The following is a 23,081-nucleotide window of genomic DNA, read 5'->3' as shown; positions in this document are numbered from 1 at the left end:
TCTGAAGGAGCTCCAGCACCAGCAGCACACCTTGGGGTGTAGGGTTCTGTGGACACCAAGTGCGGTCTCAGGAGACCTGCTTAGTTCAGCACCCACAGGCTGCAGAACCTGGAACTGCCACTGTTGAATGGACCAGTGGTGCTTTACGCACAGGTCCAAGTCCATGGATCCTAACACTGTTTCAGCAGCCGCATCGCCTGGCTCCCTGCCTCCCCGCCTCCCCCCGCTGCGCTGGGGAGTGCCGCCAGTCAGCAGTCACTGAGGGGCCAGGCGGGGCCCTGTGCCGCGGCCCCCGTCAGACAAATGAGCTCTGTCACCTGCTCCTGGCTTCTCACTTCTCCCCTTCTCTGAGATGGATGCCAAGATTGTTCGTGGCAATCACTCTTTTTTTCCTTTACCCTGCATCATACGCCCTTGGCAGAAGCTCAGCCCTGGACGAACCAGGTACCGTTCATTCATCTCCTCCATGCTTCCTGTCTCCAAGCAGCTGAATGTAGGAGGAGGAAGTCTTCAAACCCAGCTGATGGAGGTTTGAGATCAGAAAATTTAAGCAAAAACAAATGGGCACTTAACAATGGTCAGTAGTCCAGTATTTTCTTGTAAAGAAACAAGACCAGTTTCTGAGACAGCACTGTTTTTTCTGTCTCCTCGAGCCTCCAGCACCGCGTCCTCCCTCTTCACTCTCAGCCTTGTTCTCCCCTCGAGCTCCAGGTGCACACGTTCAGCTGCACACTGGCTATCTCTGACCTCAGAGTCTCAAGGACATCTCTGATAAGCCTCAAATGGAGTCGGGTGTTTTGGTTTTGGTTTTGTCTTCTGCCCTGCTGCTGCTGCTCCCCAGGGGTCTCCATCTCCGGAAGTGACACTTGTTACGTAAACAGATTTAGGCATCCTCCTTGCTGCTTTCCCTCACGGTTCGCATGTAATCTGTGCTGCACAGTCCACCTCCAGATGCATCACCTTTCCTCTGCTTGCCGTCTGCTCTCCTGCGCTCTCAGCATGAGCAGCTGCCCTCTCTGACTCTTGCTGGTCTCTCTGCTGCTTCTCTCCGTGTCTGTCGGTCTTTTCTCCCCACAGGAGACAGGTAATCTTGAAGCTGCAGCCCATCACATCAATGGGTGCACGGCCGAGCTCCAGCCTCTCCTTCCCTTGGGCATCCGTCTCCCTTGCTGCTCACAGTGTGGGAGCTGTTCCAGCCCTCCTAGGCTCCTAGTGTCTCTAGGTTTTCCTTACTGTTGTGTACCTTCTGGCAGGCATCCCACTCCCCTTCACTCCCACTCCCCCACCCCCGACCCCCAGGATTTGCTGCGCTGATGGGCTCTTACTGTTCTGTGTCATGGCCAGTTAAAGGGGCAGAGTGGGCACAGGAGAGGAATTACAGAATCTCAGGACTTGGTGGTCATCGGCGACTGATCGCAGGTGTAGCCCCCACTGAGGCCTCTCAGCATTCACATCTCATGAGCCTACAGCTTGAGCTAGAACAGACTATGACAGCCCTGCCACACTCATCTCTGGAAAACAGCATGTTATAGAAAGTTTGTTTTTCGCTTGGGGAAGAAATGGCTTCGGTATCTGCAGACAGTATACTTCCTGGTCTGAAGTTCTCTAGCCCCTCAGCTTCGCGGACGGGTTTCTTTTGGCCGTCTTTAAGGATGTGGCATTGTCAGCCTCAGGATGTGTTTGTCTATTCATATCCCGATTTGAAGGGTGAAGAGGGTTTAGCAGAGCCCCACAAAAACCCCTCTCGGCCAGGGGTGTCAGAATGTGGCTGTTTGCGAACAGGCTCTTTGCAGAGGTGAGCAGTTGAGATGAAATCATGCCCGTTTAAGGTGGGCCCTAAATCCAGTGACTGGCAACTGTACAAGGAGAGGAGGGGCACAGGCACACGCAGACAAACAGGCCTGGAAAAACAGAAGGACACAGACACGGGCTTCATGCTGCTGCGGCCGGGGAGCTCTGGGTCCCTGGCACCCGCCAGAAGCTGGGCGAGAACTCGGGCCTGCTTCTGCCTTGGAACGTCCCAACGGAGTCAGCCCTGCTGACACGTGGATTCAACTTCTGCCCCCAAGTTTGCGCTCATTACGGATACAAAGAGGAACCCAAAGTTGAGCCCACCACGGCAGTGCGGTTTCATCAATGCAGAGGGGAGAGAGTGGAGCTGCGTCCCTGTCCTCTGGACGCCTGCCCGCAGTGCCCGGGCCGTGCCGGCGGCCTGCACAGACCCCCGCCAAGCCCACCCCCATTGCAGAGTCTTGTCTTCTCGTGGAGGCTGCCCTGAGCCCCCGATTTCACTGGGTTCACCTGTTCACTCAGCCTTTCAAGATGCTTTTTGACTCCTGAGTTCTCGTCCATAGCTTCACTCTCTCCAGCAGCTTTGCCGCCCACTATCAAATGAGCAGCGTTCTGTGTCTTCATCTAAGTCAGCGGCTCTTCCTCCTTGGGGTTCTGGGTTCACTTGAGACTTCGATGAGAGTTTGTGGAGCTTTCTGCTGAAAAATATATATTTATGTAGACATACACAAAACTTTCAGTAGGGTTATTAGGAGGTTCAGATACCTCTTGAAGCCCCAAGTGGCCCACAGGCCCAGAGTTGAGAATCGCTGCTCTCGGTTACTGATGACAGTGTGAGTGAACCCGCCTGGCAGTGTGTTGCCGAACCCTCGGGATGGTTGGCATTGCTCCTTTAATCAGCACTTGGGTGGGGGAGGTGTGTGCCACTGAGTTTTCTCATTTGTGTTATTGACTTGGCATTTAATGCATAATTTTTGTCTTATGATGTCATAAAAGACATAACCAAGTGCTCTGATGGAAAAAATAGATATTTTGTTTACTCTGTCACTGATTTGCTAGTCTAGGAGCTATGACAAGGAAGGAATTAAAGTCGATCTTTTTGGCTTAGCCATGGCGTGTTCATTCTCTGTTGCCGTTGTGACTAGTCACCGTGGACGGGGTGGCTCACAGCAATGCAGATGTGCCCTGGCCTGGTGGCTCAGTTGGTTGGAGCATTGTCTCCTCCACCAAGAGATTGCATGTTTGATCCTTGGTCAGGACGTGTACGAGACACAACTGAGCAGCCCCCCCCCCACCCCCCGTCTTCTTGTCTCCCTTCTTCTCTCTCCAAAATCCATAAACACACCCTTGGGTGAGCATTTTTTAAAAAAGTGAGAAGTCCAACATGAGTCTCATGGTGCTAAAGTCAGGGCATTAGCAAGACTGCGCCTCTTCTGAAGGCTCCAAGAGAGAATCCACTTCCTTGCTTTCTGCAGCCGTTAGAGGCTGCCTGCGTTCCTTGGCTCATGGCCATTTCTCTGTCTTCCAGACCAGCTTCGAGGCACCTCCAGATCACTCTCTGACTCAACTTCTGCCACTCTGATCCACATTTAAGAGATTGGCCCCAACCACCTAGTCTAGGGTCACCTCTTTATTTTTTTTATTTATTTTTAATCCTTACCCAAGGATATGCTTATTGATGAGAGAGAGGGAGAGAGGGAGAGAGAGAGAAACACCATTGGGCTTCCCTCTGTGCGCCCCTGCTGCCAGGGTCAAACCCACGAGGCGGGCATGTGCCCCGACTGGGGAGCAAGTAGCTTTCCTCCAACCTCTCAGTATATGAAACACGCTCCAACCAGCTGAGCCAGTATTTTTTTTTAAGATTTTATATTTTATTTTTAGAGAGAGCGGAAGGGAGGGAGAAAGACAGGGAGAGAAATTGATGTGAGAAAGAAACATCCATTGGTTGTCTCTTGCACATTCCCAACTGGGGACCAGGCCCCCACAACCCAGGCGTGTGCCCTGGCTGGGAATCGAACGGCGCTCCATCCGCTGAGCCACAGCAGCCAGGGTGGTAATCTCTTTATTTTAAAGTCACCTTTTTGGTACAGCAGGAATGGACCTGGAGAACATCATGCTAAGTGAATTAAGTCAGTCAGAGAAAGGCAGATACCAGATGATCTCACTTATATGTGGAATCTAGTGAACAAAATAAACTCACAAGCAAAATAGAAACAGACTCACAGAGAACAGACTGGCAGTTGCCATAGGAGAGGGGGTGGAGGGGGCTGGGTGAAAAAGATGAAGGGATGAAGCAAAATAAATAAATAAAGTCAGCCACGAGCACCCCTAACTCCCTCTTGCCATGTAAGCTGATGCTCCCAGCCCCAGGATGAGGGTGCGGACGTGGGGGGGCGTTACTGTGCTTCCCGGCGTGGTGGGCCTGTGCCAGCACCCCGTGATCACAGCTGTCTCTTCTCAGGGTCTGCAGATCACCCCTTTACCAGTTGATTGGCTGAGGCGTCTACAGCCATACCATCCTGAAAGCACCCGATTGCGCTAAGGATTTGCAGCACCTACCTGGTCTGTAACTTGCACATTCCATCTTCATTGTCTTATAAGTAGTGGACTGCTGTTTATACAGGTTGGTTTTCTGGTATCTCTCTTCTGTGGTTCCTCAAAGACTGTCATCAGTAACGCTCATCCTCATGTGCATGTTGTCACCAGACTAATGCATTAGGGTCAGAAACCCCAGACACACGTGGGACAACAGCTTCAAATACTCATTCAGCAAATAATTATTAAGCCCCTACTGCATGGCAAGCAGGACAGGAAGATCCTGCCTGCTGTCTGGCGGGGAAAGCAAGGCGAGTCAGCCCTTGTGTATTGTCTAGTGAAAACCCACTAAACAGATAATAACACAAGCAATTCTTGAATAATAATTCTTGGAGAAAGTGTCAGGGTGCTGAGGGAGCGAAAATGAGAGAGCTAGGATGGCCGAGCAAGGCTTCTCTGAAAAAATACCACAACTGAGACGAAAGTGGGAGTGGACGTTCTGTTGAGAGGACCCAGAAGGAAGACAGTTCCAGGCCAGGTGGACCCAGTGAAGGCCAAGAGGGACAAAGGCCCTTGGTGTGCCGGGCAGCTTAAGAGAGTTGAGAGAGCAAGGGGAGAGTGGAGTGCAGTCGAGATGAACAGGCGGGTCAGCACGTTCTAGGCCGTGTTAGGATTTCGGCTTTATCTCAGGAGGAATAGAAAACTGTCGAAGGGTGTGTTTTTAATTTTTAGTTAGGGATAAATACATGTAACATAAAACTTACCATCTTAACCGTTGTTAAGTGTGCCGCTTAGCGGTGTTAATACATTCACATCATTGTGCAGCCAGTTTTCAGAACACTCTGGATTTGCAAAACCAAAACCCCATGCCCGTTACATGGCCCCCCCACCCCGTCCTGCCCTTCCCCCAGCCCCGGCACCCACCGTCGTGCTGCCTGTCCGTCTCTCTCGGCACCCCTGGCCGCTCTGGGTGCCTCAGACCAGTGGAATCATGCGAGTCTGTGCTGGTGTCACTGGCTTGTTTCATTAGCGTGAGTCCCCCTCAGGGTCCCCTGGGTGTCAGAGCACTCCTGAAGGCCCGGCCCTTCAGGGTGCAGCCCCAAGCACCAAAAGGCTGCAGGTTTGATCCCCGGTCAGGGCGAGCATGGGAGGCAACCAGTCAGTGTTTCTCACGTTGATATTCCTCTCTCCGTAAAATCAGTAAATACATCCTGAGGTGAGGATTGCAAAAACACTGTTGAAGGGTTTTAACCTGAGGAACAAAATAGCCACATTTAAAAAATTAACGAACGTTTTTACTAGCTGTCACACACACAATTGTAAGTGTTGTGCATGATGAATCACCACAGTGAACACACTGAGTTGACCCCAGACTGACCAGGAAGTAAAGCATTGCCAGCTCTGAAGAGTCCCCAGAAGTCCTCTTCTGTCCACTTCCCATTCTCCCCCCTCCTCCCCCCAAAAGTAAGTGCTGTCCTAACTTTGAATGCCAAGGACTGTGCCTGTTTTCGGGGCACGTTGTTTTGTATCCTTGAGACTGATTTCATATGAATTCACGATGGGAGTGGTCCAGCATGTGAACACATCTCCGCTTCATCTGTGCCCTTGGTGAGGGGCATGTGGCTCGTGGGCCGTCAGGCCATTGCCAGGAGACTGGCAGAAGACTTGTGTGTATGCTGAGTCTTTTGTGACAAACACACAGAACACACAGCACTCCGTTGTGTGAGTGTTCAAGAGTAGAGTGGTTCTTTCCCTTCCCGTTTTCTTTCAGGCTCAATATGTCCAACTTGGTGTCTTTCCTCTGAAAATCTGTTCCTCCTCCAGTGTCCACCATTTCAGTCAACAGCACTGTTAGCTGCCCGGTGGCTGTGCCAGGAACCGAGACGTCTTCCTTTAGATCTCCCCCACACCTGCGTGCCAGCTCCTGTCGATTGGCTCCTGAATATCTCTACTGAATGCCCACTTCTGTCCCCGTCTGTTGCACGGTTCCCCATCTCTTACCCGGACGCGCCTCCCGCCTGGCTTCCCTGCGCTCACTGTTGCGTAGTTCTGGGATACGAGTGTTTTCGTCTGTGCCCATCATGCTCGCACATGTTCTACCACACTGTTGCGGTTTTTTTGACATAGTATCTTAAGGCCAAACACTTAGGTTAATACATTGTATTTCTGGTAGTCTTTGTGTTAATATCTAATTTTTTGGCTTTCTTTTCCAGTCTGATTAGTTGGTTGGTTTTTCTTTTTAAACCTTTTATTGTAGCTAAAAAGAGCTTGCTCAGGAGAAGTGTCAGCTCTGCCCACTGCTTTTTGCTTTACACTGAGTGGATTTTTTAAAGGCATGTGTCACCAAGTGCGTGCGGGGCAGTTCAGTCGAAAAGAGTGGTTCCACATGCAAGTCCACGTAAGGGAGCACATGCTGTTTGGCAGTAAACTGAAAACGCGTGGGAGGGAGCCCCTGCGCCCCCTTCACGTGGGTGGGGTTTTGCTCTACAGGACACCTCAGAGGCCGTGCAAGACACGTGCCATCTGACACCGACTGAGGAAAGCAGCCCGTGTTAATCCATAATTAAATGTCAGCAACACTCGGTTTATCATTACCTGTAACAGTGATTTTTTAAAAATTCAAGTATATTTAGAAAGGTCATTTGGTACAAAATCAGTACACATGCCTTCCCCCCCGAAGTTAGTCATACTTCTAAAAGGCAGGAACAAACTATTAGAAAATAAAAATTTAAAAATACCATGTAAAATGGCATTGTCACTGAAAACTACAAAATGTCTCAGGAAATGAAAGAATCTGTAGACAAATGGAAGGACAGCCCATGTGCATGGGTCTGGAGACTTCATAGTGTTAAGGTGGCAGAGTTTCCCACGCCGAACTACAGATTCAACATAATCCTAAGGGAACATGAGCTGACTTTCTGCAGGGGTCGATAAGCCGATCCTAAAATTCATGTGGCTCAAGAATAGTCCAAACAACCTTGAAAGGAAAGGACGAAATTAGAAGGCTCACATTTCTTGGTCTTAAAATTTGCTCTGGGACGGTGTGGAACTGGCCCAGACTTGAGGAGCTGCAGAACAGAACTGAGACCCAGCCGTGAACCTGTGCATTTATGGTCGGTCGATTTCGAAAGGGGTGCCACAAAAATCCAGTGGGGCAGAGAGTAGTGTTTTCAACGGGCGAGGGTCCGCCAGCCCACCGGGAAGGCTGCGAGCGGGGTGGAGAAGGCTAAGGAAGTTTGTCGTCTGACGGGTAGGTGGCAGCGGCTTCTGGCACTGCCCAGAGGGGGCAGGCTGAAGGCAGGACGCACACTGTGCATTTGCTAATAAAGCAAAGTGACTAGAACCTGGGAAGAAAGCAAATGTATCATTAGGTTTGTAAATCCCAGAACAGAGAAAGCTGGGCAATTACAAATTACCTCAGTGGGATGAGAGATTACTTGAAAGAACCGACGTGAATGCACAAGATATAAACAGCAGCTGCACTGAGATGAAGTGACTGAGAAGCTCGTCCTCAGCCTGTGCATGCTTTCGCACAGCCTCTGGGTGTCTCCGCTTCTTCTCCGTGATCGGGAAAGGAAAAGCACAGCAAGTTTGGAGAAGTGTTTCCACCCATTGTTTTGCTGGTCCTGAGCAAGAGAGATATTTCTTTCTTATTCTTGCTCTGAAAAAAAAAAACTTTAAAAAATATTTTGGAAAGGGTGTGAGAGAAATGCCTTGCTTGTTCTCGTCGTTGTTGGACCTGTACCTCTTTCTGGGCTTTTTAATTTTGAAAAGTAATCAAGTCTGCGCCATCACCTTGCCTTTGCCTTTACAGCCTTGGATGAGTCTTCCTTAAAGTGTAACTTGCGCATTCTAGCTGCTTTTCTTCATTTAGTTTCTGGTCAGGATGATTTGTGATCCCCCAGCTTCCTTTGCCATCTGATTTGCAAAACTGTAAAATGACAGGTTGCTTTCTCACAGGTTGTTGGTGACTTCCCATTCCGGGTCTGCGTTAGGTTCTGGTTCTGGTTCTGGGCACCCCCACCGTTGTCCTGTGGGAGGGGAAGTGAGAGATAAGGCAGATCAGGACCTGTGAGACGGGCCGCTCTTAGTGACAGGGGTGCCGCCACTCTGCAGGGATCGGGCCCTGCCCGGGCCGCCCCATCTGCCCCCCTTGGGACCCTCGGAGGACGTCCACGGTTACTCCATCCGGTCTGTCGACTGGACATGTCGCCCATCAGAGTCTCACTCTCGTCTCTCAGACTTGTTCTCTAGGCCTTTTTACTCGGATTTCCTTGAATGACATACATTATTGTGATTTAAAATATTTGCCTGTACTCTTCCCCCTGAATAGTAGTTTCTTCAGTAAAATACAGTTTTCTATCATTGAGAACCACTTCACCAAGCCTCACTGGTTATTTTTGATATCTAAGGTAAACATGACAGCTTTTTCCTAGTGTATTTATTGGTTTATGGGCATCTCAGATTTCAAAGCCGTCACACCTGTTAAACCTTCTGCTCCCACTTGTTTCATCGTGTGAGGTGTCTCCCACGGTTATTCATCTTCCAACTGCCCTCCAGAAGGACTGATTTCATGATGTTCTCTTTGTGGGGTCTCCTACTTTCTTCCTCAGCAGTTTGGTTCAGCTCTGGACAAATGCTTCTTCTCCCCTGCTGATGGGAGCGACAGCCTTCTGTGCACGTGTGTGTGTGTGTGTGTGTGTGTTGAGACTGAGTCATTTCTTTTAACTCACATGTTAATTCAAGGGAAACAGCGGTATTACACGATCAGCTGCAACCTGTGAAATGTAAGGAATGGCAGGAAACTGTGGATAGAAATTTGCGTGAAACAAGGACCCTAAAATGAAGAAATGTTTTTCCTTATTGAATTGTATGAATTCTCTATGTATTTTGCATATTAACCCCTTATGATATGAATCATGAATATTTTCTCCCATTCCTTAAGTTGCCTTTTCATCCTTTAATTATATTCTTTGCTGGGCAGAAGCTTTTTAGTTTGATATAGTCCCACTTACATATTTTTGCTTTTGTTGCCAAACCCAAAAAATCATTGTCAAAACCAATGTCAAGGCATTCACTGCCTGGGTTTTCTTCTAGGAGTTTTATGGTTTCAGGTCTTGTGTCCAGGTCTCTAATCCACTTCGAGCTGATTTTTGTGTGTGGCCTGAGAGAGTGGTCCTGCTTCATTCTTCTGCGTGTGGCCAGCCAGGTGTCCCAGCACCACTGGTTGGAGAGACAGTCCTTTCCCCATCATATATTCTTGGTTCTTTTGTTATAAGGTAATTAACCATATGCATGTGGGTTTATTTCTGGGCTCTGTAGTCTATTCCATTGATCTGCGTGTCTTCATAGACCACAGCACTGTGCTGTTTGGTTACTGTAACTGTGTAGTGTGTAGAGTTTGAAATCAGGAAGCCTGATGCTTATGGCTTTGCTCTTTTTCAAGACAACTTTGTCTGTTCGGGGTCTCTCGTGATTCCATACAAATTTGAGCAGTATTTGGTCTATCCCTGTGAAAAATGCCATTGGAATTCTTACACGGACTGCATTGAGTCTGTAGATTTCCATGGGGAGTGTGGACGTTTTTAACAACATTAATTCCTCCAGTCTGTGAGTGCCGAGCATCTGTTTATGTGTCACCCTCAGTTTCTTTCCTCATTGTCACTGTGTCAGTCAGTGTACAGGGTTTTCACCTCCTCGGTACACTCCGTTCTAGGGTATTTTACTCTTTTTGGTACAATTGTAAATAAGGTTGATTTCTTAATTTCTGTTTCTGATAGTTTGTCATTAGTGTACAGAAATGTATCAGGTGTTTGTATATTGGTTTTACATCCTGTGACTTTGCTGAATTTATTTTAGTTCTAATAAACCGATTACTTTTTTGGTAGAGGTTTTTAGAGTTTTCTGTATATATTAATGTCATTTACAAACAGGCAGTTTTACTCCTTCCTTTCATATTTGGGTGCCTTTTGTTTGTCTTGCCTAATTGATGTGGCGAGGACTTCCAGTGCTGTGTTGGGTGAGAGTGGTGATGTCAGGCATCCTTGTCTTTGGTGTTATGTTCCCTCTATATCCACTTTGTTGACAGTTTTGGTTTTTTTAAATCGTGAATGATACTGAATCTTGTCAAATGCTTTTTCTGCATCTTTTGATATGACTGTGTGATTTTTATCCTTCATTTGTTACTGGGATGTATTATGTTGATTTTCAGATGTTGAACCATCCCTGCATCCCTAGAATAAACCCACTTGATCGTGGTGTGTGATCCTTTTAATGTACCGGCCCCCAACCTTTTTGGCACCAGGGACCAATTTCGTGGATTGCCTGCCGCTCACCTGCTGCTGTGAGGCGTGGTCCCTCACAGGCCACAGGCCGGGCCTGGCCATGCCTCAGAATCCGTCACTCTCCCACTTGAGGTCACGTCCAGATCACCCGGTCTTTGTCAGCACTGTCGTCTGTTGGCATCCAAAGCACTGAAAGCACTGGACCAGAAGGAAGAAGCGGCGATCAGCCAGAACAGGAGTGTCCTCACGTCTTTCACTTTTCTGCCGAAGAATTTAAAATGCCTCAGGGCTGCAGACTTTTCATTTATAAACTGAATAAGTTCTAAGTGTTTTATGTACGGCATGGTGACTGTAATTAATAATACTGTACTGGATACTTGAAATTTGCAAAGAGAGGGGATCTTAAGTGTTCTTACCACAGAAATAAACTAGATGAGGTGATGGATATATTAATTCACTTGGATACGTTAATTGCTTGGTAAATCAACACACACACACACACATACCTTTTGTTTGTTTGCTAGTTGTACCTCAAGCTGAGGGAAAGGTAATGCTGTTGGGTACTCCCCCAGGCCTTGGATGTTGCTCTTCCTTCTTTCTACACCGACAGTCTGCAGTCACGGTCGGTGGCTTTGCTCTGTCTCGGCGGGCTCTTGGTGGCAGCCGAGAACCCTGAACACTATTGACTGAGCTGGGCTTCTTCCTGGGCACGTCCTTGCTTTTCAGCTGGGATTTCTGTCTGTGTTTTTAGGTAGATGACCACGGAAAGGCCACATTTGAGGGGGGAAGGTAATGAATGTGAGATACTCACCATTCATGGAGAAATACCTAGCAAGCAGTTGCAAGTTAGAGGCTAAAGCTCAAGAGATTTCTGTTTCGACACCACCTACCCATAGGTGCTGGTCAGAGCTGTGGGAGTGGATGAGACGTCCCTCAGAGGAGAGGGCCTGGGGTGGAACCTCGGTAGACGCCTCCGGCGTAGAGTGAGAAAGGATAGTGGACGGAAACGTGATGGACAGGAAGAGCGAGCCTCAGAAAGACTTGTACTTGATGTTGAATGTTTTCCTGGAGTGAGAAATGATGTGAATTAAGTAATTCACAGTTACGTTTATATGATGCCATGTTTTTTTTTTTTTTTACAAGGGCCTAGCTGTGATTTTTAGTTCTTTTGATTTGCATGAAGTACAGGGTAGAGTAAAAGTAGGTTTACAGTTGTTCACAGGGAAAATGATGCCATAATTAGCCTGGGTCACTGTGGCGCAGTTCGTTGGAGCATCTTCCTGTGCACTGGGAGGCTGTGGGATTGATCCCCGGTTGGAGAGCCTGCGGGAGGCAAACAATCGATGATTGTTCTCCACTCCCCCACCCATCCTATCTCTCTGAAAGCAATGAAAAAAAATGCCCTCTGGTGAGGATAAAAAAACAGACTAAAAAGAAAAAATTATGCCATAATTAATAAATAACAATACAAGAATAAACCCTGTGTTGCGCACTTACAAATGTAAACCTGCTTTTGCTCCACCCTGTGTTTGTTGTCAGCTGTAACAGGAATTATTTTGGACGTGACTTTTCAGGTAAAGCGATTTGTATCAACCATCATTTAAATTTACTTATAAAATGCTCTTTATTCTGTCATGGAGAACATTCAGCAGATATACTTAAGTTCTAAGGATGTAGAAAATCACCAGAACCCACTTGAGACACGCAGCCTGAGGGTGTGGGGGACGGACCATGGTGGGCAGCTGCTGCCGGTGAGGCTGACTGGTGGCTCAGCCCTGCATGGCCTTCGCTCAGTGCAGAGCAGTGTGCCTGGACCCTTGAGGGGAGCAGAGGGTATTTTATTGTTGCCTTCTTCAAATTCTATGTGAAAAAGTAATAATTTGTTGTAAAAATGTGTTTCTTTAGATTATTACCAAAGAGGTAAAAATTACCAATTAGGAGAAAAATTTAAAAACATGTTTATTTTACTTTTTAAAAATAGATTCAAAATTAAAAAGTAGATACAATAACATTTGAGAGTCCACATAATTAAAATGTTTTGTTCAGCTTCTTCTCAACTTAAGAAGCAGAAGACAATGGAGGTGTATCTTCAAAGTTCTAAGAAAAGCTAACAATCCAGAATTTTTTATCGGATTAAGCTATCCTTCAAGAATGAGGACAAGGGGGAGATGATTTCATATGTAAAGAGACACGACCCTAAAAAGTGAGCTTGCCTGCAGCAGACCCTCACTGAGGGGGCTTCTGGGAAAGCCGCCCGAGGAAGGAGGAGGGAGACCCAGGAGGATGAGCCTGGCGGTGAAGTCACGCGCTGCCATGACTGGCCCGCGAGGCACCAGACATTTGGTCAGACTGTGCACCTGGTGTTTCGGGAGCTTGTTTTGGGTGAGACAGATGCTAAAACTGAGAGACAGAATAAAGCAGGTGAAAGCAAATCACCCTCCCCGGCCTGGGTGGGCTTCATCTCATCAGTTGAAGGCCAGATAAACAAAAGGTCTGATTCCCTTCCCAGGAAGAGAATTCCTCTTGCCTGACTGTCTTTGAAGTGGGACAGGGGCTTCTTACCTGCCTTTGGACTCAGAGTGAAATGCGGGCTGCCAGCCTTTGGCCAGGAACCGTGCCATCAGCCCATCCAGCTGAACCACTTTGCAGATCTTGAGGTGTGGCAGCATTGGCACGAGAGCCAGCTCATTGTAGCAGAGGTCTCCAACACACCCCGTGCTGGTCGGGGTCCCTGGAGAGCCCTGAGCAGTGCAACACTGACAGCATCTGTAGGGAAGGCTGCCAGTCGCTGACTGTGGAACAGTAGGTGTCAGGGAAGGAGCGACCACAGCAGGGTGGAACTGAGCATGGGCACAAGAGGGAAGGTGTGGGGGTGTTGCACCTGTGGTGATTGAAGAGCAGCCTCCCAGACGAAGGTCTGTGTCTGAGCTCCAGCACCTGTGAGTGACAAAGCCTTGCTTGGGAACAGAGTCTTTCTAGATGTAATTACATTAGAAGCTTGAGATGAGGTCACCCTAAGTTAGGCAGGTGGACTCTGAGTCCAGTGATCAGTGTCTTTACAGGAGACAGCAGTGAGGACACAGACACAGGAAAGGCCTTGTAGGGGCAGAGGTTGCAGGGCCGCAGCCACGAGCCTGGAGCTGCCTGAAGCTGGAAGAGGCAGGACGTGTGCACCCGGGGCCTTCGAGGGTGCCTACACCCCACTTCCAGACTTCAACCTTTGGGGCTGTGGGGGCGTGTCTCTGTGGTTTATGCCCCCAGGTTTATAGGGTTTTGTTATGGCAGCCGTTGGAAACTAATACATATCTGAAGAGCCTTGTGTTACTTAGGAAGAGAAGGAAATACTGGTTAAATGTAAACTTTTTTTATCAGGCATGCAAGTTAACATTTTAAAGGTAACCACTAAAAAATAGAACTTGCATATATAGATGGAGAAGAGGGAGGAATGAAAAGTGTATCGGTGCATTCAGAAGCAGAGAAGGGGAGTGTGAAGAAGCTCAGAAATAACAGGGCAACTGAGAAGGAAGTAAAGTGGTAGACACAGATCCAAATGTATCATGTAAACAATACAAATAGACTAAACCTGGCCTCTGAAACTCCTTTTGCAACCTGGTAAAAAAGAAACCTGTGGACTGCTGCTCAGAATAGTGATAAAGTACAATAGTAAACAGGATGAAAGGGAACCAAGTTTACTGAAACACAGCATCAGTGTATTTAATACAGTGCGACTTAGTAACAGAGAGGCCTCTTTGTTAGCACGGTAAGTAACAAGCCTTGGTAGTGGGTCTTTGCAGCGATGGTAGTAATGTAATCGCCATTGCTTAAAGAATTCAGATGTTTTATTGTCTGTATTTGTAGATAAAGAAAATGCTGGATTTCAGTCAGAGTTTATTGAGTGAAAAGAAGGATGATCTGCCCTCATCCCAGTGTCACTGACCACCTGGGTGCCGCCCGTAGAGCCCGCATTGACCCCTCACTCCAGGTGTTGGTCTCTGAGGGAGGCTCCCGCTGCCATTGCACAGGAGTCGGGAACGAGGGAAAGAATTGGTCAGAGCACCTCTCCAAGAAAGCTTTATCCTTAGGTTTGACCTTCTTGGTGAGCTTGAGTTGCCACCCATGGGTCCTGGTGGGGTAAGAGAGCCACCTGGCCAGGATGAAACGCAGTCTCCACTGCGGCTGCTCCACCTCCACAGGAAGCCCGAGTGCTCCCGGGACAAATCCCTGCTTCTTCCACGTGCCTGGAGGAGGACATTCGTCCCACCCCAGGGCTGGAAGCTCTGAGGTAGGGCTGTGCTCAGGGGTCAGGGGTGCTGGCAGGTTGCCTGCCCCTTTCACTCTCCCCTTCACCATCACAGCTTCAGCTTCATCCTGAGATGGTCCCTCCTGATTGTAAAAGGGCTGCCAGCAGCTCCTGGAGTCACCTGCTTCCTGCTTTGCATCCCATGGGGGACAGAAAAAGGCCTCCTCTTCACTTGTCACTTAAGTTCCTCACTTCTGTGTGGCTCATTTTATTTTAAAGATTGTGTTTTATTTGGTGGGGAGGGCGGGGGAGGGAGAAAGAGCAGGGAATATCGACAGGTGCCTCTAGTACAGGATCTGGCCCACAGCCTAGGCATGTGCTCCATCCCCTGAGCCACACCAGCCAGGGTTGTGAGGCTGGTTTTTGGTCGGTCATCTATTTGCCTGCCTTCCCCCAGAGCCGAGGCTCAGGTGGCTGTCACTCCGAGTGTCTGGCCCTGTAGAGGTGATCCGCAGATGCCAAAATCAAATAAGCATCTTCTTTTTGTTTTGTTCTTCTGTTTTTGTTTTTTTTTTGGTGGGGGGGTGGCGGGGCAAATAGCAGAGTCCACCTTAAACTTCAAGGTGATCCCACAGACCTGCCCGAAAGTGGTGTGAAGCAGCCTGGAAACAGAGTGGCTGCCCCTGCTGGCAGAGATCCCCGTTCCCCCATGCCACCTTGGGGTGCGGCCGGGGACGCCTGTAGGCTCACCAGGCCAGACCGGAGTCTACTCAGACGGCAGGGACCGCTCCTGTTTCCCTCGTCCAGTTTTCTGTGCTCTTCTCCTGGTTCTTGGTGTGCTGTGGCCTGATTTGGTTGTACATATTGGAAACTGGATTATATCATATAAGTAAAAATAAAAAATACTTTCTCAGAAAAGGGCTGATTGGCATGAAATATTTGAAGCATCCCTGTCCCAGTAAGGAAAAAGTATGCGACCAGTGTGGAGAGAATTCTAGCCCTGGGGTCCCGGACCCACAGCGGACCTGAGCCTGAATGCTCAGGGGGAGGAAGAGGGGTCAGCAGGGAGGGCGGGAGCTTGGCTGGGACAGGCGTTGCTGGGAGGTCACTTTGGAGGACGAACCTCCCTCTCTGCTTCTCCTTCCCTGCATTCTTAAAGTGGCAGAGACCAGCAGGCTTCACTGAGGAAAAGAAGAAGGGAATGGTCACCGATACGAGGTTCCTGAGAACTGCAAGGGCTGGGGCCTTTCGCTGGCACTAGGATGGCAGAGCTGCCAGAGAAGAAGGTACCAGAAGTGGGCAGGACAGGATACAACAATTCTAGAAACAGATGCACGGTTAAGGAAATGGAAACTTACAAGTAAATTAACAGAAAATTAAGGGGAAAGGAAAAATAAAATATTTTCAACAAGACAAAACAAATGACTTAAAAAAGCAACAGTAGTCAGATTTAAGTTAAAGTATAGGAATAATAAAAGAATAAATTACATCTGTGGGAGTGGGTGAAGGGATGAAAGCTGGACATTTAAGTCTAGTGGGTGAACATTAAAAGTAAAATAGGACCCTGACCAGTGTGGCTCAGCAAGGTGGTGTCATCCTGCAAAGCACAAGGTCTCTGGTTCGATTCCCGGCCAGGGTGCATGCCTACCTGGGGTATGGGTTTGGTCCCCTGTCCCAGTCGGGGGCGTGTAAGAGAGACAACTGATCGAAGTTCCTTTCTCACGAGGGATGTATCTTCCTCTCTCTTTCTCCCTCCCTTCCCCTCTCTCTAAAAATAAACTAAACAAATCAAATTAGGATATGGGATCAAAAATTAAGAATTGTATTTTGTCCATTAAATCATAAAATAAGAATTTAACAAAGAGAAGACCAGAGAAGACAAGGTAAAAGCAGGAGACCTAAAGGCTGAAGAGACTGTAATCTAGTGTGGGAATGGGAAAGCAAATAACCAGAACTCTCCTGCCAGTGGAGATATCGAAGTCCAGGGTAGCTGGTTAGGCTTATTTTTATTTTTACGACTTTTATAGGAAACAGCTGATAGAACATTGCCCAAGTTATTTGCCCATGAAACAGGTCTTTGGCACAAGGTTGTTCTTTGTATCAACAAGAACATGTATGAACAAGAACATGTTCAGCCTCCCTCCACCAGCGTCCCTCTCTCTCTCCAGCCCCATCGGGTGCTGTGCCCACGATGCGCAGGCGTCCTGGGGGAGGCGCTGGACCTCACACTGAGGAGGCACTCAGAATGAACAGCCGGTGACTGACCCAGCACAGCGAAGGCTACAGCGGCTGAGATCTCAGGGTGCCTTGGACGTGAACACAGCACCCAGCTCAGTCTCAGGAGGCCGGGAAGGTGTTGGCGAAGATACGTTAGCAGAATTCCTGAAGTGTAGGAGGCGGTTGGCCAAGGAGCCATGGGACTGGCGTTTCAGGCAGAGACAGTAAGACACATGGGCCCTGAGAGTGGGAGACCGTGGGGCCCAGCCTGGAGAGGCCGGTGGCTTTCCATCCCCACTGTGACTCTCGGGGTGTGGAAGGGAAGGTCACCCACACGACCTACCAAGTCACCACTACCTATAAGTCACTCACGCCAAAGGGGAGAGTTTCAGGCTGTGGGACTGGGGAAGAGAGGCTTGATCTCTTTCCTTATTCACTCACAGAACCCTTTTAAACGGTTACATCTCCTTTGTACCAGCGCAGTCTTCCTCTTTTCCCGTTACAGTCAGGGTCTTCTGCTCAGAACTGGACGGTCTCACATTTGTCCAGTGTGGTGCCTTCGGTTACGTTTTCATGAGAGTTTAAGGGAAGGCACTAACCTCCATCCTTGCACCGTGGAGCCTCTTCTGCGGGAGCCGCTCCCCGCTCTCCCCGTGGGTGTCTGAACCGAGCCGGTAATCCGCTCCTTCCCTGTCGGTGCTCCACACTGCTTTGCGGGTGTTTACTTTCTGTGCCAGGCCTGCCTCCCCTGGGCACCATCCTTCAAGGTCCCACACCGAGCGTTGGGCTCCATCATGCTCAGTGTGTGGCCAGACGTCCGAGTTAATGTTGGCTGAGGTGAGGGTCCCTCCACTGTTCCTGTCGAGCATGGTTCCCTGTCGGCCTAGGAGTAAACAGAAGCCTCTGCACTTGTCTGGACTCAGTGGGAGAGGCCGTACAGGGGAAAAAAAGGAAGTTAAATTTTTCTGTAATGCAGTGATTCTCAGCTTTGTTGGGGTATAACTGACAAAATTGTAAAGTATTAGACTATAGTATCTTATGCTATCTGCAATTTCACATTCTCATGATAACTTCCAGTTAGTTTTCCCTGACCCCGCAACTTATAAATGCCAAGAAGTCAGAGGTGGCGTCCAGTTCTGAACCTGGCAGGAGACACGGAACAGAGCAGAAGTGAGTGGCCGTGGCTTTGAGCAGCACTGCCGTCAACGAGTGCTGTGGTTCGCAGTCGTGTGGATTCCGCACACCTCCATGTGGTGCATTGCCTCAGGCGGAGTAAGTGGCGCCTAGCGGTGATGGGTGCCACCAAGTCACAGAGCTGTCATCCCTGGGTGGGGGGGGGGGTCTTTTGTTTGTGGTTTTTTTAAGCTGTTAAACTGTTATTTTTATTGTTCCAGTTATTTTTTAATTACAGGAAGGAATACATAGGTAAAATAAGCATACTGCAGTATTGATTATGAAAACCCCTTCTTTTCTTTTTTTTTCCTTTTTTAAATTTTTTATTATTGAGACTGTTACAAAGGTCCCTGTTCCCCGCCTCCTAAGCCCCCCTCCACCCAGCCCCCACCCCTCACTTTCTCTTTCTGAATATTGAAAAATGCTTCTTTGACCAGGAAATCGAACCTCTTATTGTTGCTTGTCGTTGCATATTCTGTCAGTGCTGACAAGGGTTTTCAGAGACCGTGGACAGCTGGCAGATGGGGGCACAGGGATGTTCTTGCCCATTCCGTCTGTTGTGGGGATCGGTTTGGAGCGGCTCACAGGCCTGTTCCTGGTGGGTGGGGACCCCTTTCAGAGGCAGGCTATGCTCTGCGTTCGCTCCCCTGGCCTCGGCTGTGAGTCTTAGGTGATGCTGCTGTTCCCGAGCGTCTGTCCTTCTGAGCGGACAGTGGCACTATCAGCGTGGCAGGGAGAGAGGGTGGAACAGAGCTGTGGGGAGCAGGCATGCGGAGCGCAGCTCGGCCGGCTCCAGGTGGGATCCGAGAGCTTAGCCATGGACCCCGGGGCCCCGGGCTGGACCTCGAGGACAAGGTTGGGTGACACCTGTTGAGCTAGAGGAAGGGGGTCGCGTTGGAGGCCCCAAGAGGAGAGGAACCGTCACAAACTTGTTCACATGACTCTTGGGAGGTGACAGATTTATCTCAGCCTTTGTGAGTAAGTAAAAACCAAAGAGGACATTGCTCAGACCCCGGGCCTGGCCGGGCCCTCGTGCGTGGTTCCCCTTCACCTCACTGAGCGCGTGGGAAGTTGCAGTGACAGCAGGGTAGCCTCGGGAACACGTGTGTTTCACAGGAGACAAGGGCGCGGGTCTCCTGAGGTAGTCTCGGTTCTGTCTTTTTTTCCGGGTTTGTGCCACCGTGTGTTCTGAAAAATCGCAAATGAAACCAGGTCTTTGTTCCTATTTGGACATGACATTGGCAGTTTTCCCATGACAGTGGGGTTGTCCCAACACGTCACTTAAATACTGCTATTTTAAACAGCACAATAATCAGTAAAACGGACTGCTGTCGCTGAGAAGGACCAGTCTGCTTCACGGGGCCACAGTGCTGTGTCTTTTGGTGGGCGACTGCCAAGCTTTAATCTGATGGGACAGGATGGAGGTGTCTCAGAGCAGACTGGGGGTAGGGGGGGGAGGTGAGTGGTGGCTGTAGGCGGCGATGGCCACTGAAACTGTCCGTTGCCCCCACACTGTGTCTTCAGGGGCCTCTGCCACCCCTCCCCCTGACGACAAGCCAGTTTGGAAAGGACCGTCAGTGGGATGATAGGTGTGATACGTCTCCGTGGTTGGTGGCTTCTGCATGTTTTAGTGTAAGTAATGCTAACATTGTGGAAAGCAGGTATTTTTTCCACTGGTATTGTCTGTTTTTACACTTTTTAATTAATACTTACTTAATACTTTTATTACTTATTTGCTCCCAGCGTTGGCCTTCTGTGCCAGGTTCCTTCCCTCTGAGGCCTGCCCAGTGCTGGGGGCGAGGCATCCAGCCAGCATGGCCGCAGTCTCCCAGCGCTCCCCCGTCCGGGCCGCCCCTGCCCTCTCATTGTAAACGCAAGCCTGAGGAACAGGAAGGAGCAGCAGGGCAGTGTCTTAAGCTTTGCAGAGGGCGTTGGAGCTCTCAGGAGATTGTTTGCAGGATCGGACACTGAGGAGCCTGCTCGGCCGCGTCAGACAGACTTGGGCATCTGACACAGGCTGGCCCCCAGCTCCAGGCGGCGGCCACGTGATTGGTGGCCTTGGTGTCTCGTTAGACAGGCGGAAGCAGTAAGTTAATGTTTCCTAACATGGAATTGCAGTGTAATTTTTTTAACAATGAGTATAGATTGAGCGCGGGCTGAGAACCAAAGTGTCCCAGATTCAATTCCCAGCCGGGGTACATTCCTGGGTTGCAGGCCATAACCCCCAGCAACCACACATTGATGTTTCTCTCTCTCTCTCTCTATCTATCTATCTATCTATCTCTATCTCTATCTCTGTCTCCCTCCCTTCCATAAATAAATAAATAAATAAATAAATAAATAAAATCTTAAAAAAAACCAATAAGTATAAATTAGAGAAATAGTCTATTTATCCTCATTGTTATTTTAGCTATTTAAACTTCCAAACACAAGCCAAAAGTGAACTTTTCTGATTTCCCTTAGAAATTTGCTAAGAAATACAGTATGTTCAAGCCTGGTTAAATTTCAGCAGGACCACTTGGTAACCAAACCGAAGGTTGGTTTGACTTCCTAATTTACCCCAAGAAAAATCCATTTCCTCCAGAGTGGTGGGGGGTTGGGCAGGAGAGAAGAGCCGTCAGGGGTTTCTGCATTTGCCCGCCCTTCCTCCTCTCCTCAACAGTCCACAGTGGGTATCGTAGTCTTCGTTTTTGACAGTATGTCGACAGAATTCTTCTGTTTTAACTTGCATTACAGGAGCATCTATCCAGCAGACAAGAATTCAGACTCACCATGACTTCCTTTGAGGGCGTCTTCAAAGCTATGCTGGGGGCAGGCTGCCTGTTTGGTTTACAGAAAGACATAATTGGCTTTATTTATCTTCACTTGAGAAAATGGTTTGTTTGTTTGTTTTCCCTTTTCCCTTTAGTTGCTGATCATCTGGGCTGTGATCCTCAAACCCGGTTCTTCATCCCTCCAAATATCAAACAGTGGATTGCCTTGCTGCAGAGGGGAAATTGCACTTTTAAAGAGAAGATATCTCGGGCTGCTTTCCACAATGCTGCTGCTGTGGTCATCTACAATAACAAGTCCAAAGAGGAGCCGGTCACCATGACTCACCCAGGTAAACAGGCACGGGCTATAGGTTCCTTTTCTCCTGCTAGAAATCACTGCCTTGCATGCAGGCTTCCCCTCTGCCGAAGCCACATTGTTTTCCACGCACTTCTGTGACTGGGTCTCTTGGTATCGCCACTGGGTTGTCTTTTCCCCTTACTTGAATCCTTTTTCTTAAATAATAACCATAAGTGCCTATAAAACTTGTGCTTGTTAAGAAACAGGCTATGATTGAGTTCGTAGTCACTTATAGTCCTTTGTTTCACTTGATAATTTTGAAAAATAATGCATTACATGTGGAATCATTCATCCAGATATGCCATGGATCCTCAAGGCTTAACTGTTGACAAGGTTCTTTTGTCAGAATCCATGCTGAAATTGACTTAGTTATTAACAGTAGAAACAATATTAATTAAACATTTAGGATATTTCTAATGTAACTGTTTCAATAACAATAGTTCAATTTATTGAGCACCTACTATATATATGCCAGGCACTATGATACCAGCTTTTTCTGGTTTTTGTTTTTTAGTAGACTTTATTTTTAGAGTAATTTTAGCAATAGGAAATGGTGCTATGTTATTAGGTACATAAAAAATTAGAATAATGTGGTAAAGTAAATTGGCACAGTACTTTAGAGAGAAATTTGACACTACCTGATGCTGTTAACAACCTCATGCATTGTAGTTTAGTAATTTCATGCCGAGACACATACTCTAGAATACCTTTCAAACTTTAGCGTGCATGCAGATCACCTGGGAATCTCACTACAATGCAAATTCTGGTTCAGTAGGTTTGGGCTACAGCGTGAGGTTCTGTATTTTTTGTAAGTTTCCAGGCGGTGCTAACGGCTGCTACTCCAACCCCCAGAGCTTGCTTTGAGAGACAAGGAAGACACACAGGAAGCGCAGGTCTTAATCGCAGGTCCTGTGTGTGTGTCTCCCCCCCGCCCCCCCCTCAACTCTGACTCCATGGCTGGCCGTGAGTCTGCTCTGCGGGACGACCACGGAAGGCCTTTGTGTGCTGAGAGTCTCTTGCTCTCCTGGACCGTCTGCATCACAGCTGCAAGTTGCCCTTTCTCTTAACACTGTGGTGCTGTCTGCCTGAGGCTTGCATCAGAGCCACAGCCCCTCCCACCCCGCCCCTCGGGGGGTAGACCCAGAGATCCAGGTTAGCTCTCCCTTGCTCACCTGTCACTTCTGTCCCCCCTTCACCTGAGGAGAGAGGCCTCTGTGCTGTGCATTCTCACGTGAGCTCATGTGAACGGGGAAGAGCTGAGAAGAACAGCCCCTGGCTCACACCCTGGTGAGCCTGCCCCCCACGGCCCTCGCACAGCGAGCTGTGGGGGGGGGGGGGGTCAGCTTGCTCGGGCGGGTGGGTGCCCTGGTGCAGGGCAGAGGTGTGTGTCAGTTTTCAGATTACTCATAGACGACTCATCCCTTCTCCACTGACAAGTGTGTTCAGGCATTTACTCGTGTAGATTCACGGACATTCGTTCGACACTTTGTATCAGAATGTGGTGCTGCTGTGTGTTATCGCTCAGATTGTTCCACTCTGGCCACTGGGGGCTCTTTCCGTTGGTGGCTCTGCCCTTTGCTCACAGTTCCTGGGGTGTCAGCGGGCCACCTTTTGAGCACGTCTGTACTTTCTGGTGCCGTTTGGTGCTCCAAGCTCGCCGTGTTTGTAGGTGCTGCCCCAGCACTGGGGTTAGCCCTCCCTCCAAGGGACCTCGGCTTCCGTTCATGAAG

The 23,081-nt window shown here is 48.8% G+C and overlaps 1 protein-coding gene across 4 annotated transcripts in view; it reads left to right on the top strand.

Annotated features, from left to right (window-relative positions):
* RNF130 (ring finger protein 130) overlaps positions 1–23,081 on the top strand; it is a 99,734-nt gene that overhangs the window by 8,099 nt on the left and 68,554 nt on the right. For all 4 annotated transcript variants that reach the window (XM_036014213.1, XM_036014214.1, XM_028528794.2 and 1 more), the window contains exon 2: positions 21,149–21,343. In XM_036014213.1, the coding sequence (XP_035870106.1) occupies positions 21,149–21,343 (195 nt within the window). The remainder of the gene's footprint in view (positions 1–21,148; positions 21,344–23,081) is intronic.

The sequence above is a fragment of the Phyllostomus discolor genome, chromosome 13, assembly GCF_004126475.2.
Source record: "Phyllostomus discolor isolate MPI-MPIP mPhyDis1 chromosome 13, mPhyDis1.pri.v3, whole genome shotgun sequence".
Classification (NCBI taxonomy): Eukaryota; Metazoa; Chordata; class Mammalia; order Chiroptera; family Phyllostomidae; genus Phyllostomus; species Phyllostomus discolor.
This window is presented reverse-complemented; position numbering and strand designations above follow the sequence as displayed.